The 17943-nt window shown below is 43.5% G+C and overlaps 1 protein-coding gene and 1 long non-coding RNA gene across 6 annotated transcripts in view; one reads left to right on the forward strand and one right to left on the reverse strand.

The window, feature by feature from the left end:
* The window catches only part of tbc1d22a (TBC1 domain family, member 22a), a 212999-nt gene that overhangs the window by 104211 nt on the left and 90845 nt on the right, over positions 1 to 17943 (reverse strand). For all 5 annotated transcript variants that reach the window (XR_006079204.1, XM_042300052.1, XM_042300053.1 and 2 more), the window contains one exon: positions 14499 to 14605. Coding sequence is in view for 4 of the 5 variants with exons in the window: in XM_042300052.1 (XP_042155986.1) it covers positions 14499 to 14605 (107 nt within the window). In the remaining variant the exon portion in view is untranslated. The remainder of the gene's footprint in view (positions 1 to 14498; positions 14606 to 17943) is intronic.
* Positions 11259 to 17943, forward strand: part of LOC112216773 — a 32056-nt gene continuing 25371 nt past the window's right edge. Inside the window, exon 1 of the long non-coding RNA XR_002948395.2 lies at positions 11259 to 11510. This is a non-coding gene — a long non-coding RNA (uncharacterized LOC112216773). The remainder of the gene's footprint in view (positions 11511 to 17943) is intronic.

Below are 17943 nucleotides of genomic sequence, written 5' to 3' on the forward strand. Positions count from 1 at the left end.
CTCCAGCGTTGATCCTCTGAGGCAATGGCAGGACACTTTGTTCTTCTTTCTTTTCTCACTGTTCTGTTATTCTCCACTAGAAACGGAGCCATCGGGTCACTCTCCGTCTGTCACGTCTCTGCACTCACCAACAATGACAAACCATTCCCCATTTTCATCCCAGGAATGACAAGAATCTCACGATCGATGTAAGGCCAATGATGTTTTCAGGGCTGCCATTTCTTCCCCTTTCTATTCTGTTAGTGGCCAAACAATGTGGGACACAGCCTTCGATGACTGAGGCTAGTTATTGTGTGTGTCGGCGCCAATCAACAAAGTGAACAGCAACAGCGGACAACAGAGAAAGTGTGTCTGTGTCGCTGGAGGCCTCTGCTACAGAGATGACAGCCACAGATAACCCCGAGTCACAATAGACCTGCTGAACACCGGGCTGTTTACACACACCCATACAAACACACGGGGGTGTTGAGGAGGACAAAGCCATATTGACCCACCTCCATCAACACTCTCTCCATCCATCTCTCCCTCTGCTGACTGGCGGATGGCTCTGTGTGTGTTTGGGGATAACATGGCTCCTCACTGTGAGGGAACAATCAGCAATCGTGGGCTTATCGGAGAAATATTTCCCTCACACAGAGCCTGTCCTCTCCTCCCCCTGCCTCTCTAATTCTAGGACTCGTTGATTGGGAGTGCTCGGACATATTTTAAACGGGGTCTGCGAGGCACTTAAATGCGCATGTGAATGGGGCCTTATCGTTTGAGTTGGTGTTGGATGTGTCAGAGAAAGGAATGAATAGAGCGTGAGTGTTGGCTTTGTGTGTGTGTCAGAAACAAGGAGAATATGAGTGACAGGCCTCTCTATCAGCTGTGTGATTGAGTAGCTAGCGGAGCTGAAAAAGAGGCACCCAGCTGTCAATAAAAAAGGTAGGAGAGAGAGAGCCGCAGTCAGCCAGAACAACTCCCTCTTCCCCCTGCCTCCCCAGGTCCCAATCCCTCCCCGTCTCATTCTATTCTTCCAGTCTCACCTGCCTCCCCCTCCCTCTCAATGTCTCCCCCCTGCCTGCCTGCCACCCTCCCTCCGCCTGCCTGAGCCTCCCTTCCAATGTTTCTCCTTACATCCCCATTGTTTCATTCTCCTCTCTCCAGGGCTCGCGCGTCACGACTTCACAGGGAAGTCGTTTGAACGTAATTTAAAAAATAAATAAATCTAATTGTATTTTTTGGCAGAAACGCCTTCTGGAACATGTGAACTTTCATGTGCCTTAATATCAAACTTATATGCCATCTGTAAGTAGGAATAAAATAGTTAAATTACGAGACCAGTTGGCCTAGCCAAAGAAATAGACCGCAGCCTTCCCGCTAGCCATGATTGGTTGAGATAATGAGTGGGCTGGACATGCAGAGAGATGAGTTTGGATTGGTCTACAATATAGCGCCCTTCAGTCTATTTGAGCTGGTCAGTATGTCTAGGTAATCCTGTCGAACGCGGTATTTTTAAAAATAGATTGTGTATTAAAACTGCAGAAGTGTTGCTCTCCACTTTCTGGAGGAGTTTTCAAAGGTAATGACGACATGAGTTGGGATTACGGTTCATTGTTTACCTAGTTAGCGGAGTGTGCCAGAGCGCAGAATAACTGATGAATTTACAAAACGCTCAAAACCTGGTGAATATGGCCGTGTCAGTGAACATCAGCCCGGTGTGCACTCTGAATTTATGAATGGACAATCTGACAGTACAGTTGCAGTCACCAACGCTCTGGATAACATAACAGCTCTGCTAGGGCGAGTATTCAGTGAGCTGTTCTCTCTCCCTTAGATGTCTGGAAGTAGCTAGCAAGTTAGCTTAGGTGCTGTTAATACATTAAGATCAACCCTTAAAGAGATGGGCGGGGCTAAAGCTTAAGAGGGTGTGAATGATGCTGAATGGGTGTAGACAAAGGGCTCACATTTAGTCACTTTTGTGACCCTTTGAATTTTTACACACATTTTTACACTAGGTGGCTAAAACCATGATTTGGTAAAACAGAAAGGTAAATTTATCCTCATCATTCTTGTCATGAAAATGTCTGCCTGCCCCTGTACCTTTTTCGCTGAGTCCTGCTACTGTGCTGAGCAAGCCCTCTCTCTCCTTACCCAGGAAAAAGTGGTTCTGATTGCATAACATCTTCAAATCCAATAGCGGAGGAAACACAGCGATCCTGTTGTCACAGTTAAGGAGGTTCTCAGCTTTCTGTACTTTTTTTTGTAACCAACTCTCAATTTTGAGCTCAATAGCAACTATTTTACAACCAAAGACATTTGATATGGCATCAAGTTAGAGTGCGAGAAATGAGCATTGGCCATTGCGATCGCATAGGCCTCACTGGGCCGTAGGCTACAACTGCAACGGTTTATGGAGATTACATTAACTTTTAGACTAATGCATGGCTACTAGTGGGTATAACAGTATATTTAGAGTCATTTTAACAGTAACATTTAACAGCCTAATTGTCAACCCAAAATGCATGACAATCACTGGATTAGGTGGCACATTAGAATATTTTGAAACATGAATATATATAAATGTATTACTGAATACCATCTTAGTAGTCTATTACACTTTTTAATAAAGCACCGTCTTAATAAGATGATGCCGCAAAGAAAAATTGGTGTGATCAAATTATGGACTGGTGCCACCAACTGAAAATGTTTGTCTGGAACCTTGCTTTCCCTGGCTCTCCTGCCTCTCTTTATGTCTCCCACACCTCCCTCCTGGGCACAAATGAATGAATCTAATTGGCAGGGGTGCGCTAGGGTGAGATATTTCCCCAAACAGAGACTGGCATTACCCAGCCCTGGGCTCCAACCACAGCCACCCCCACACAGAAGAAAGCTGAACCAGGCGGAAGCTATGAGTCATAGTCCTGCTTAAAACATCCCAGAGGAGTAATACCAGGATAGAAACCCACTGCACCTCTCACTACATCACCTCAACACTGACTGCACCAGCAGGCGGCACCAGCCTCCCACAGCAGGGACCCTAGCTCCCAGCTAAACTGGCAGAAAGTAAAGTGTGTGTGTGTGGTCTCTCCAGTTGTTTGTGAGACAGATTCACACAAACCTTGCTCTTAATCCAGCCTTCTACCAAAGTCAGGGATGGACAACTGGCGGCCCGCAGCCCCCTTTTGAAAGCTCCTGGATCAATTCCCCCAGTCGGGGTCTGAACTGTTTCCAGAGAATGTTATGATCATTTCTCTACCATAAACCCTCCAACGTGTAACCACAACAGCCCAGGACCTCCACATCCTGCTACTTCACCTGCGGGATCGTCTGAGACAAGCCAACTGGACAGCTGATGAAACTGCGGGTTTGCACCCAAAATAGTTTCTGCACAAACTGTCAGATACCATCTCACGGAAGCTCATCTGCCTGCTTGTCATCCTCACCAGGGTCTTGACCTGACTGCAGCTCGGCTTCATAACCAACTTGTGGAAAAATGCTCACCTTCGACGGCCACTTGAACACTGGAGAAGTGCGCTCTTCACAGATGAAACCCGGTTTCAACTGTATCGGGCAGATGGCAGAAAGTGTGGATGGCGTCGTGTGGGCGAGTGGCTCGCTGGTTTCAACGTTGTGAACAGTGCCCCGCGGAGGCGGTGGGGTTATGGTATGGGCAGGCATAAGCTACCGACAACGAACACAATTGCACTTTGTCAATGACAATTTGAATGCAAAGAGATGCCATGAAGAGATCCGGAGGCCCATGGTCGCACCATTCATCAGTCAGCATTACCTCATGTTTTAGCATGACAACACGTCGCAAGGATCACCCATTGAGCATGTTTGGGATGCTCTGGATCAACGTGTACAACAGCGTGTTCCAGATCCCGCCTATATCCTGCAACTTAGTAAAGCCATTGAAGAGGAGTGGGACATTCCACAGGCCCCAATTGATTTTGTTAGTTAGTCAGTCTCATTTAGTAAATATTTTCTTGATTCTAATTTTCTTAAAACTGCACTGTTGGTTAATTACGGGATTGTAAGTAAGCATTTCATAGTAAGGTCTACACATGTTGTATACGGCGCACATAACAAATAAAATTGGATTAGATTTTATATTTAAAGTGATCGTATGGTTGGTGACGTATTTCTATACATTTTAATGTTTGTAGCTACTTTCTAAGTAAATAAAAAGAAACGCCTCTCACTGTCAACTGCGATTATTTTCAGCAAACTTAACATGTGTAAATATTTGAACAAACATAAGATTCAACAACAGACAAACTGAACAAGTTCCACAGACATGTGACTAACAGAAATGGAATAATGGGACCCTGAAAAAAGGGGGAGTGAAAATCAAAAGTAACAGTCAGTATCTGATGTGGCCACCAGCTGCATTAAGTACTGCAGTGCATCTCCTCCTCATGCACTGCACCAGATTTGCAAGTTCTTGCTGTGAGATGTTACCCCACTCTTCCACCAAGGCACCTGCAAGTTCCCTGACATTTCTGGGGGAATGGCCCTAGCCCTCAGATCCAACAGGTCCCAGACGTGCTCAATGGGATTGAGATCCGGGCTGTGCGCTGGCCATTGCAGAACACTGACATTCATGTCTTTAAGGAAATCACACACAGAACGAGCAGTACGGCTGGTGGCATTGTCATGCTGGAGGGTCATGTCAGGATGAGCCGGCAGGAAGGGTACCACAAGGGAGGAGGATGTCTTCCTGTAATGCACAGCATTGAGATTGCCTGCAATGGCAAACTCAGTCCAATGATGCTGTTGTGGCAAAATCCCGCACTGAGCCTTCACCGTGCACTGCCACTTTAAGAGTGCATCAGCAGTAAGGAAGGAGGAAATAAAGAGGGCTCTTTCAGCTCTTTGGGAGGGGCTCTTGGGTGGCGCGACAGTTTGATTGTGTGGGCTGTGCTGCAGAAATTTAGTTTGTTTTCAGCGTGTGTAGTTTATAAAGTATTTAACTCAATCATCGGTGTAATCGCTCTAGGTCGTGGTTGTTTTCATTTGGGACCGCGCCCGTTATGGACCGCATGGATTAGTAGCAACCTTGTTGCGAAGCTTTAACATACAAACCAACAAACCATCGGACGGTCAGACAGTACACCGGCACGCCTGAAGACCACAGCTAAGATCTCTCTTGTTCTCCTTTCCTCTTTCCTCTATCGTTCCAGTCCTTTACCCTGCAACAGACTCTCTATTTTTCAAATGCACTTCCCATTGACGTTCATTAGAGCTGGACTATTATTGCCCTGCCAGAAGTATTTGGGTGGACATTTGAGTTAAAAGGGAGGTTGCTTGCAAGTTGTGTATTGTTATGTGAACTGTATTGAGGTGAGTTGTATTAATGACATGTGGCTGAGCAGATTGTGGACATTTTTAAGGCATTTGTTGTGTCTATGAACACCCCCCACATTCATACCTTATGCACTCCTCCACTGGAAGATAATACAGATTATTGCAAATCCTCTGGTGATGACTGGGTTCTTTCTTGTATGAAGTTGCTGTTAAATTGCTCTGCCATTATTAGTATTATTATTATTATTGTATGAGGTATTCTTGTTTGGGTTACCCCTGTGCTGTGATGTGGGTTTATATGGTGTGTATTCTCTTTTCTCTCCACTGGCTATCTGGTAAACAGGCTACACTCTAGGCAGTCTCTTCTGCTGATGTGTGTGGGTCTGGTAGTGGTACTCTCTCTATTCTACTATTTTCCTTTCGGCATGGTTAATACCTGCCTGGCGCCCGAACAAAATCTCTCTTTGCCCCTCTCTAATAAATACCGCTACACTGTGACACACTGCCTCAGAACATGTAGGACTCTCTACCTCCAAATCGATCCCGCTCTATAGTACAGGCCTGGGGGTAACGCTAATTCCATTGACGATAAACGCAAATCCGACCATCACCCCTGGTGAGACAAAACAGCAACCCGCAACTCGTCAGTGAAGAGCACTTTTTGTCCTGTCTGGTCCAGCAACGGTTGGTTTGTGCCCATAGGCGACTTTGTTGCCGGTGATGTAAAGGCAGGTCCTCACCAGACAACAGGCCTACAAGCCCTCATTCCAGCCTCTCTCAGCTTATTGAGGACATTCTGAGCACTCATGTTGGGATTATGCGTTCCTGGTGTAACTCGGCAGTTGCTGTTGCCATCCTGTACCTGTCCCGCAGGTGTGATGTTCCGATGTACCGATCCTGTGCAGATGTTGTTACATGTGGTCTGCCACTGCGAGGACTATCAGCTGTCTGTCCTGTCTCCCTGTAGCGCTGTCTTAGGCGTCTCACAGTACGGACATTGTAATGTATTGCCCTGGCCACACCTGCAGTCCTCATGACTCCTTGCAGCATGCCTAAGGCACGTTCATGCAGATGAGCAGAGACATCTTTCTTTTGGTGTTTTTCCAGAGACAGTAGAAAGGCCTCTTTAGTGTCCTAAGTTTTCATAACTGTGACCTTAATTGCCTACCGTCTGTAAGCTGTTAGTGTCTTAGACTCTCTGGGATCATTGGGACGCTAGCGTCCCACCTCAACAACAGCCAGTAAAATGGCAGGGCGCCAAATTCAAACAGTAATCCCATTATTAAAATTAAAAAGTATTATACACCATTTTAAAGATAAACTTCTTGTTAATCCAACCACAGTGTCCGATTTCAAAAAGGCTTTACGGCGAAAGCGCAACCATGCGATTATGTTAGGACAGCGCCTAGCCACAAGAAACCATGCAGACATTTTCCAGCCAAAGAGAGGGCTCACAAAAGTCAGAAAAAGTGATTAAATGAATCACTAACCTTTGATGATCTTCATCTGGTGGCACTCCCAGGACTCCATGTTACACAATAAATGTTTGTTTTGTTCGATAATGTCCCTCTATGTCCAAAAACCTCCATTTTGTTGGTGCGTTTAGTTCAGTAATCCAAAGGCACAAAGCGCTCTCAACATCCAGACAAAAATTCAAAAAGTACAATAAAAGTTGGTAGAAACATGTCAAACGATGTTTAAAATCAAATCATGTTGTTTTTGTCATAAATAATCAATTATATTTCAACCAGACAAAAGCTTCGTCAATAGAAAAGGAGAAACAAGAAAGGCGCGCTCCCGATCTTGCGCTGGACTCACGTCTGGAAATTTCCACTGTTCACTCATTGAACGTGCTGTATCTCCCTAATTTTTCAGAGTACAAGCCTGAAACAATGCCTAAAAGACTGGCCACATGTAGAAGAAGCCATAGAGATCGTGAACTGGGTCTTTGTATGGTGGATAGGCTTTCAATGGAAGAACAGCCTTTCAAAATAATAGTACTTCCTGGATGGATTTTCTCAGGTTTTCACCTGCCATATCAGTTCTGTTTTTCTAAGACATTATTTTAACAGTTTTGAAACTTGAGGGTTTTCTATCCAAATCTACCAATTATATGCATATCCTAGCTTCTGGGCCTGAGTAGCAGGCAGTTTAATTTGGGCACGCTTTTCATCCAAAATTCCGAATGCTGCCCACTACCCTAGTGAAGTTAACAACCGTTCCACAGGTGCATGTTCATTAATTGTTTATGGTTCATTGAACAAGCATGGGAAACCGTGTTTAAACCCTTTACAATGAATATTTGTGAAGTCATTTGGATTTTTACAAATTATCTTTGAAAAACAGGGTCCTGAAAAAGGGGACGTTTAGCTGCAGACCACTTGTGCAATACATTAGGAGAGAAAGCAGCCAGTTTATTCCCTTCACCTGTAACGTAACTTTACATTATGAAGCTTACCTTCGTTCCCCCGAACAGTTGAGCCAGTCACGTTTGTTTGTAAATAGCACAATGGGAGAAAGCAGGAGCAGGTGAGTTCAGCTGTGTACTGACAGGGGTTACATTTTATACAAGTCAAGTGTTTTTTGTTTTGTTTCAATAGAGTGATCAGGGACTTGCAACTATTCCTTCACAGAAAATACATTAGAGCAACACAGCTGGCGGAAAATAGCTTCTTTTAATCAGATGACAACGGAAGCCCAAAGTTATTTGGCTGGCAGCCACACAAGTAAATGAGCTTATGATGAAAAAGCAAGGTATTTTTTAGCAAAAATTATGCATGGCCATGCTATTTCTAATATTTATCATGGGAAAAAATGTTGCCTGATACATTTCATAATGTTTTGTTTAAAGTTCGTCTTGCATTTTACTGGAGAAAAGTGGTCTGGCTACACCAAGAAAAGTACTGGAGAAAAGTAGCTCCACATCAGTCAAAGCGCTATCTGCTGTTAGAATGCCCGTTCGTGTATGAATTCTCATCCTAGTCAAGTGCAACTGAAGCACAATGTGTGTGATGCTGAGCAGAAATGACAATAAATAGAATTTTAAAAAAGGAGGAAAAATATTTTCTTTACTGCATCATTCTGCATTAACTAGAAAGTTAAACTTACGCATCACGTTATCTAAGTAAGTGGCTGAATTAACAAGGTGAAGGAGCATCATATTGTGTTAACTTCCTGCCGTGTTTCAGGAGTCACCCTTTGGATGAGTTCTGTATAGCTGCCACTGCTAGTTTCTTGGCCATGGACCCAAAATATCAATGTTTTGTTCCCGAGCCACCTTAGGCAAGGTGCTCCATCATGCTGGAAAAGGCATTGTTGGTCACCAAACTGTTCCTGGATGGTTGGGAGAAGTTGCTCTCGGAGGATGTGTTTGTACCATTCTTTATTCATGGCTGTGTTCTTAGGCAAAATTGTGAGTGAGCCCACTCCCTTGGCTGAGAAGCAACCCCACACATGAATGGTCTCAGGATGCTTTACTGTTGGCATGACACAGAACTGATGGTAGCGCTCACCTCGTCTTCTCCGGGACAAGCTTTTTTCCCCAGACGCCCCAAACAATCGGAAAGGGGATTCAGAGAAAATGACTTTACCCCAGTCCTCAGAAGTCCAATCCCTGTACCTTTGGCAGAATATCAGTCTGTCCCTGATGTTTTTCTTGGAGAGAAGTGGCTTCTGTGCTGCCCTTCTTGACACCAGGCCATCCTCAAAAGTATTTGCCTCACTGTGCGTGCAGATGCACTCACACCTGCCTGCTGCCATTCCTGAGCAAGCTCTGTACTACTGGTGCCCGCAGTTGAATCAACATTAGGTGACGGTCCTGGCGCTTGCCAGATTTTCTTGGGCGCCCTGAAGCCTTCTTCACAACAATTGAGCCGCTCTCCTTGAAGTTCTTGATGATTTGATAAATGGTTGATTTAGGTGCAATCTTACTGGCAGCAATATCCTTGCCTGTGAAGCTCTTTTGTGCAAAGCAATGATGACGGCACATGTTTCCTTGCAGGTAACCATGGTTGACAGAGGAAGCAACACCTTTCTTTTGAAGCTCCCAGTCTGTTATTCGAACTATTCAGTCTGTTATTCGAACTCAATCAGCATGACAGAGTGATCTCCAGCCCTGTCCTCATCAACACTCACACGTGTTAACGAGAGAGTCACTGACATGTCAGCTGGTCCTTTTGTGGCAGGGCTGAAATGCAGTGGAAATGTTCTTTTGGGATTCAGTTCATTTGCATGGCAAATAGGGACTTTTAATTTTAATTAATTGCAATTCATCTGATCACTCTTCATAACATTCTGAGTATATGCAAATTACCATCATACAAACTGAGGCAGCAGACATTGTGAAAATGTATATTTGTGTCATTCTCAAAACTTTTGGCCACGACTGTGTGTGTGTATATTTTGATATATATATATATATACACACACGTATAACTTTATGAGCTGGATTGCCTGTCTTTGCAATTCTTTATTTTAGTTTGCGCTCGTTAGCATATTTAGCTAGCAGCCACCATGGAAATATGCTATTGTGTATTAAACCATTTATACCGTAAATCCCTGGATGAGAGAAGGACGGTAAGGAAGACATGATCTGGATACCGCCCAACCCTGGTGTGTGTGCTGGCTAGCCAGTGTTTAACATCTTTGTATGTTTGTGTGTCTGTCTGCATCTAGTTAAGTAGCGCAGCAGTTACTGGTAAAAATGGTTAACAGTTCATCCAGACAGACAAGAAGATTTCTGTAAGACTGAGAACAGAAAAAGAAATGGCACTTCAAATGCCACCAATTTCACACAACCATGTAAAACTAGATGCCAGTATTACTTGTATAACACCACAGAAAAGCTACATCAAAAAGAAGGCCATTGTAACAAGTAACCTAGTTGCTGGAAAATCATTTAAGTTCCATTTCAAGCTCAAACAGAGGAATTTATTAATATAAAAACAGAAAGAAAAGTATTTTCTATTCCAGATCTGATACTCACAGTGGCTTTCGCAGTGTTTTATACCATCAATCTCTAGGGGCTCTGAGGTAAATGCTTCCAATTTCCTTCTCTGTTAAGTTAGCTATAGAGCCCGTTAAAAATAGGCTAAATAAACAAGTGGCTCATTAATATCACTGAAGGCGTTTTAGCAACAAGGCCCCGTAAGGGATCTATTTATTTAGGAGAATTAATAAAAAGTGTGCTTCGGCTCCTTTGTCCCGGAGTAAATGCTACTGCATTCTGTCGACAGCAGCAGTTCCTAAAGGAGCGCTTGAGAGAGGGTGTGTGTGTGTGTGTGTTTCCTGTGACCTTGTCTCTATGGAACTGTGTGTGTGTGGCAGAGGCACGTCATTTTGGCCCTAATTGTTTCTCAACCATTTTTACGGGGCCCAACACCTCCAGCACCTTAATTAGCTAGTTTGTGATCCATCCTGTCCCAGCTGTAAACCTATTCTCTCTAATACCCACTACTACCATATCCACAGAGACGACAGGAAGTGGAGTGGTTAAATAGCTGAGGAGTGGGGGTCTGGGAAGCCATTACCCTCTTTGTGTATGGGTGTTTTATAGGGTGCTTTTAAAGGATGTACGTCTGTTCTTTTGTCTTGCTACTGAATAAAACGACATGATCAATTCCAAGATAAAATCCTTGTGTTTGTAGGTGAGTGCACTTGACTGGACTACCTTAATGGGTCTTTTGGTCAAATAAACACCTTCCACTAAAAGACTAACTCTGATAACCAGCTTCACAAGCTTTGTGGCCCCTTCGCTCCCTAAGAGAGCTGCTCACCTCTCTGACACCATACGTCTTTTTACAGATCACCCAGCTGTGCTAATCAGAGACGGGGTCTCCCAGGGCCCAGCGCAGGGTTCCGAGGTCAGCGTTAATCAGACAGCAGCGTGGGGCTGTGTCCCGCTTCGGCGAATCACAGGGGTTTAGGCTGCACCGCTCACACGTCAGTCATCAAAACACAACAGCTGGTGATCGCTCACCTCTTCTCTTCGTGTGTGTGTGTGTGTGTACCCACAGCTGTGTGAGTTAAACTGCATGTGTGTACCAGTGTGTGTCTGGTACACTCCTCACGGGACTCACTCTAGTGTGTGTGTGTGTGTGTGTGTGTGTGTGTCAGTCGTTGATTGAGTTAAATACAAAGAGCCTCTAGGGAGCAGAATAGAAGCCTCTCTCCATTTGTCTCTACGCCTAATGCTTTCAACAAAAACAGCGGGGATTAAGGTAAGGCACGCTAGCTTCCACACAGGTCACGGTGACATGTAAACTGCATCAAGTGGTGCGGGAGACCAATAGAAGAACAACTAAAGAGAAGATGGGGTTAGTTAGCTAGTCTCATGCTTGATTTTGATGCATGCTGGTGCAGAATGAAAGAGAATATGATACACATTGAGTATTGTACATTGCTATATGAAACATACTAACCGACACCCGCATGAGCAATCAACCATCCCTGGTGATTTTATAAGATGTTTTTGTGATGATCTGCCTTCAGGGCAGAAAGCTGTAGAAATCTGTCTGACAGCTGGATGTTATTGTGAAGTTTACCATAGAGAGTTTTTAGGAAACCAAGATTTCAATAATAACATCTGCTTCCTAAAACTAGGAGCAAGGCCATCCAGTGTTGTCAGCCTCATTGAGGCTGCATTGCAAATAGCACCCTATTCCGTATATAGTGCACTTCTTGGTCAAAGGTAGTAGGGACTAGGGTGCCACATGAGACGCGTGTTAGCCATCCTTTGTATTTTCCTTGAATGTCCAAAGGATTTGGGTCAAAACAGCAGTTTGCCATGCTACAAAATGTTGTTTCCTGCTTAATACCTATTATAATATGTTCATCACGATCTTGTGTCTTTCCACGGAGATAGCAGTCTTAAAATCTCCACATTCTAAGGCGTCAGATAATCTTCAGAGTAAGCATTCCTTTCTACTGCAACAAGCAGAGGCTCAGTTCAGCTCCCGCCCACAGACGCAGACCAACAGTCCCCTGTGTCGCTCTCATACACAGACACAGTCCCACACAGACACACACCTCTAAACAGTGTGAATGTTCCCGGGTTAAAACTGGGTACTGTGAAGTTGTGAAGAAAAATTCACAAGTGCCTATGAGAATCAGCTTTGTACACACAATTGACTGCGGTAATTAGGGACAAAACAGCACAAAAAGGTTGTCTGGCTGGGAGTGCCTCCTAATGTACTGCTGCCCCTGAAGAGAGGTGAGTCACCAGCATACAAATGGCCCTCTCTGGAGTAGAGAGACTGGAGACCGCCATCTGAATGACAGATACAAAGAGCACAGGAAAGACGATGAGAGGAGAGAGATGAGAAGTGGGGTGAGAGGAGCGGGAGAAAATGCGAGAGCAGGAGAGAGAGCGAGAGAGAATGAGAGATACAGTATGTAGACGATTGCCATTCTGTAGCCCGACGGTCGTCCCATGACCATTCATTCCCTATCGTATATAACTTGAAACCATCCTCCATGTACATTATGTTGTTCATTTATTCGCCATTCTTTGTTTCTCTTATTTTGATTTATTAAAATGTAAATCGATCGAAGACAATAAAACAGCAGTGTTTTACCTGTATAGATGATTATTTGTACTATTATTACTACGCAAATGAACTGTATTTCATTCTTTTTAATGAGAATACCCCCTAAAATAAAAAAAATACCCGCTTCAAAAAATTTGAGCATAAAAATGGTCTTCCTCTATAGAAGTAGGTCCTGCCTCTCGCTACATAGTAGAAAGCAGATGATTCAGTCAACGCTCCTGTCGGTCCCAGACTATGGCCACATCGTCTATATGAACGCAGCTGCCACTTCATTAAAGCCGTTAGATGTAGTTTATCATAGAGCATTGCACTTTATTACGGGCGACAATGTTAGTGGTCATCCCTGCAGTCTCTACCAGAAAGTTGGTTGGCCCTCTTTGATGTTACGTCACACAATACATTGCTATGTTTTCATTTATAAAGCCCTTTTACACAAAGTCCCACTGTACCTAGCAGCATTACTAAACTTTAGACATAATATTACCACACCCTATCTCGGGGATGTTAACTCTGGACATTCCTTTGGTCTTTACTGAGTTAGGTAAATCACATTTTAGTTCTTGCACCTTATTTGTGGAACAATCTACAAAATGTTCTTAAATGTGATGTTCTGGGGCCTCGAGGTGAATATAGTGTTTCTCTTTCTTCTTGCATTTTCTATTTTCTGTCATTTATGTCATTCAGGGCTCATCTGTAAAAGAGACCTTGGTCTCAGTATGACTCCTTGATCAAATAAATCAAACAATTCTCATTGCATTGTAATGTATTTAATGAAATGCTGTACCACTACACTGCTTTGGCAATATCTACAAATTGTACTTTATGCCAAAAAAGCTATCTGAATTTGAGCGAGTGCAAGAGAGAGAACGAAAGACAGAGAAAGAGAGAGAACGTGTGACGGAAAAAAACGAGAGAGAGCACTAGCTGAAGTAAATCAAACCCTCTTTTCCACACCCTGGTGTTATTACACAACATTTCATCCCTCGCGAGTGTTTAGAAAAAAAACAGCGAGACCAAACGGTGGCAGTGGGCACCACCTGGGAACCGTGCCGGGGCGTGTGGCTAGCAGCAGCAATCCGCTCTGAACACACCGCTGAATGGCTGTATGGATGCTGTAGCCTTGCCACCTACCTGCCTTCTTCCACTGCCTAGCTACCTCTGTGTATGGGGCCATTTACATCAAGGACAAACACACTGGAGTGCTCACACATGGTCACACTCGCACGGCTCGGATGTGGTTATGGCTGTAAATCAATAAGCGAGAGAGAGAGAGAGAGAGAGAGAGAGAGAGAAAGTGAGGCGGCAGCGGAACAGTTCCCTGGGTGATATGCTCAACGCCGGCCGCCACAGGGTGGACGTGTAAAAAGGCTGTGTCTGGCTACGGTACAGTGCAGAGAGGGAATATTCATCATTCACACACTAATTCGGAAGAGATGGAAAAGAGGGGGAAAGTGGGACGGCGCGACTAACTTACACACAGGGGACTCCACTGTGACTAAACCCGTGTGTATTCGTGTGTGTGGCCAATTCAACACACACACACACACGGAACTACTACACTCCAAAAACCTAAAAATACACACGCCTAACCCGTTCTCTCCTGGGGAGGTGGTACAGACACACAGTGAATGTAAACAGTGGAAAGTTGAATTCATGTACCTGAATGCCGTCCAACAATTTGCTCATGCACCAGAAACTGTCAGCCTCGATGTTTCGCAAAGCCGCCTCCTGCAAGCTGGACACGTCAAAGTTCTCCACCTCCTCCTCTGTAGAGAGAGAGAGAGAGAGAGAGAGATTAGAGCATTAAAACAAAAGGAAAAAAAAGAAAAGAGGGATGGAGAGTTGTTCTTGAGAGCCCGAGGAGTCCTTGATGAAGTGTGGTGGTACAGAATGTTATTATCAGAGCTTACAGAGAGCCTCTCGAACAGCACCTGTTAACACGTCGATTCACACGCCACACTCATTCGCACATACATTACTTACAGTGTGCAGACTGACTGTTCTTACTACATCTTCAACAACATCTACTCTCCACACACATTCAAACATACAGCACTAATCTATATTCTCGTGCCATCTTACTCTTTCAGTATGTTTGCTGCACATAGAGCTATCACTTAAACCATGCATTATATCTTCGGAGATTGTAGATGGCTATCAAAAGCCCCATGAAATGCCGTACAGATTATGAAGCTAGACATCAGCAATGAAGTCCATTCATGGGTTAAGTGTATGAATGACAGTTGGAACCATTTACCCCTCCACTATGAAATCGACTATGGATCAGTCTCTGTCCGTTCGTTTGTACAGACTAGGGTTGAATGGCTGGAATCCGGTTAGCAAGATGTATGCTCAAATCCACTCCCTTTCCCGGGATAAATAAGTGAGAAACCAGTCAAATGATAATAAATGATTTATATGAAGAGCATAGCGTGAAATGGAAATGTTAAATTATACGTGGTGTCTAAATCTGGCGTTGCTACGGCCTCTGTGTGATGAATCAAGGCTCAGGGTGGGGACAGACAGCCCATCTCAGTATGGGGCGCAGTTCACAATGCATGTAGACCTATCATCTCATCATGGTAACTGTTTGTCTTGTGACGGAGAGGCCTACATATGCTGCAGTGATACAAAGACTGAATGCGCGTCTAATTCACCCATCTCCATCAGACTTTCGAGGATCCCCTTGTTTTTAAACAGCCTATCACTTAAAACAGTGCACGCGTGAGCTCTCTCTCGCAGTCTCTCTCTCCAACTCCATGCAAATTGCATCCAAAATAGAAAACCCTGTTCTAGATTGATATATAGCCCTATATATAGATGTCCTAGCCTACCTCTTCCAGGTATTAAATTCAATGCAGTATTAGCCTTATATTTAGCTAATTAATGATGGGTTATGCATAATAAGCTTCTAACTTATAGCCTCTGTCTCATGTGCAATACACAAGCACCTGTGCTCCGCTGGCCTCTCTTTGAAAAATACTCCTTATCTCTTGGAGTCCCACGCAGGAAAAGCTTTTAGTTTGGTTGCTTTTCTTATACCAATAGAATATTGGGGCTCCCAAGTGGCGCAGCGGTCTAAGTTACTGCATCTCAGTGCTAGAGGCGTCACTACAACCTGGAAATTAACCAGGGTCTGTATCACAAACGGCCGTTATTGGTAATCCCATAGGGAGGCACACAATTGGCGCAGCGTCGTCCGGGTTAGGGTTTGGCTGGGGTCGGCCATCACTGTAAATGAGAATTTGTGCTTAAGGATAGGGGACAGCATTTTCACTTTGGATGAATTGCGTGCCCATAGCGAACTGCCTCCTACTCTGTCCCAAATGCTAATATTGCATATTATTATTACTATTGGATAGAAAAAACTGAAGTTTTTAGGACTGTTTGAATTATGTCTGTGAGTATAACAGAACTCATAGAGCAGGCAAACTTACAAACAGGGAGTGGAAATTCTGGGGCTGGTTGATTTTCAACTCATCGCCTATTCACATCCCAGTAAGATATGGATCTGTACGCACTTCCTACGCCTTCCACTAGATGTCAACAGTCAGTAGAACGTGGAATGAAGCCTCTAGTGTGATGTGGGACAGGATGGGAGGGGAATGAGTCAGTGGTCTGGCAGAATGATATCACCTTGCATTCCATTACTCTGTACACAAAAATGAATGCTCCGGTTAGAACGTTATTGGATATATGACAATAACATCCTGAAGATTGATTCTCTACTTAGTTTGACCAGTTTATTCAACCTGGAATATAACTTTTTGAAGTTTTCGTCCGAGTTCGCCAGGACCAGCGCCAACTTTTGGACATGTGTGCTAAACGTGCTAGCAAAGGTAGCTAATTGGACACTCGTAATGGACATTATCGAACAAAACAACGATTTATTGCGGAACTATGATTCCTTGCAATGCATTCTGATGAAAGATCATCAAAGGTAAGGGAATATTCATGATGTAATTTTGTATTTCTGTTGACTCCAACAGAGGAGAAATATATTTACGTCTGAGCGCCGTCTCAGATTATTGCATGGTATGCTTTTTTCCTAACATTTTTTAAAAATCTGACACAGCGGTTGCATTAAGAACCAGTATATCTTTAATTATATGTAAAACATGTATCTTTCGTCAAAGTTTATGATGAGTATTTCTGTTATATGACATGGCTCTCTGTAATTACTCTGGATATTTGAGGCATTTCTGAACATGGCGCCAATGTAAACTGAGATTTGATATAAATATGCATATTATCGAACAAAACAAATATATTGTGTAACATAATGTCCTATGAGTGTCATCTGATGAAGATTATCAAAGGTTAGTGATTCATTTTATCTTTAATTCTGCTTTTGTGACTCTTTGGCTGGGAAAAATGGCTGCGTATTTTTTGGGATTTGGTGGTGATCTAACATATATATGTTGTGTTTTTTAAAGTTTTTTATCGGACACGATGGGTACATTAACAAGATGTTTATCTTTCATTTGCTGTATTGGACTTGTTAATGTGTGAAAGTTAAATATTTCTAAAAATATATTTTTGAATTTCCCCGCTGCCTTTTCAGCAGAATGTGGGGGGATCCTAGACAGGTTAACTGACTTGCCTAGTTAAATAAAATAAATAAAATATTTGAAGAGGGACGCAAGCGCTTTGATGAATGTTAAATACAGCAGTCAATAGATCTCACGGGTAGTTTGAAAGAAGAGCCAACGCGCGATGGCGGTAGGCTACAACAGTTGTGTTTTCAGACCCATAACCAGTCAACATTTGTGAAGAGAAGCCTTCTGCATCTAATTATAGTTCTATATTATTCAAGGATGTCATTAGAATAATGAAGACGAGGACAACAAAACATGTCATTTAACTGTTGATAGCGATGAATGATTGAAGCAACAATGGAGAGAAAGAGGTAGGCTAATAACATTAGGGGAGATATTAAAGCTATAGACTGTATGCATCTCCATACTAATTATACAAACAGGCCCCATCATGTTTCCATATAATACAATAGAGTAATAGAGTTCACATTCAAAAAGATTAGCCTACTGGAGCTAGTTTCATTGATTTACCCAAGAGAGCATATAGCTAGCTACATCTATGGGCT

Source organism: Oncorhynchus tshawytscha, linkage group LG17, assembly GCF_018296145.1.
Source record: "Oncorhynchus tshawytscha isolate Ot180627B linkage group LG17, Otsh_v2.0, whole genome shotgun sequence".
Lineage (NCBI taxonomy): Eukaryota > Metazoa > Chordata > Actinopteri > Salmoniformes > Salmonidae > Oncorhynchus > Oncorhynchus tshawytscha.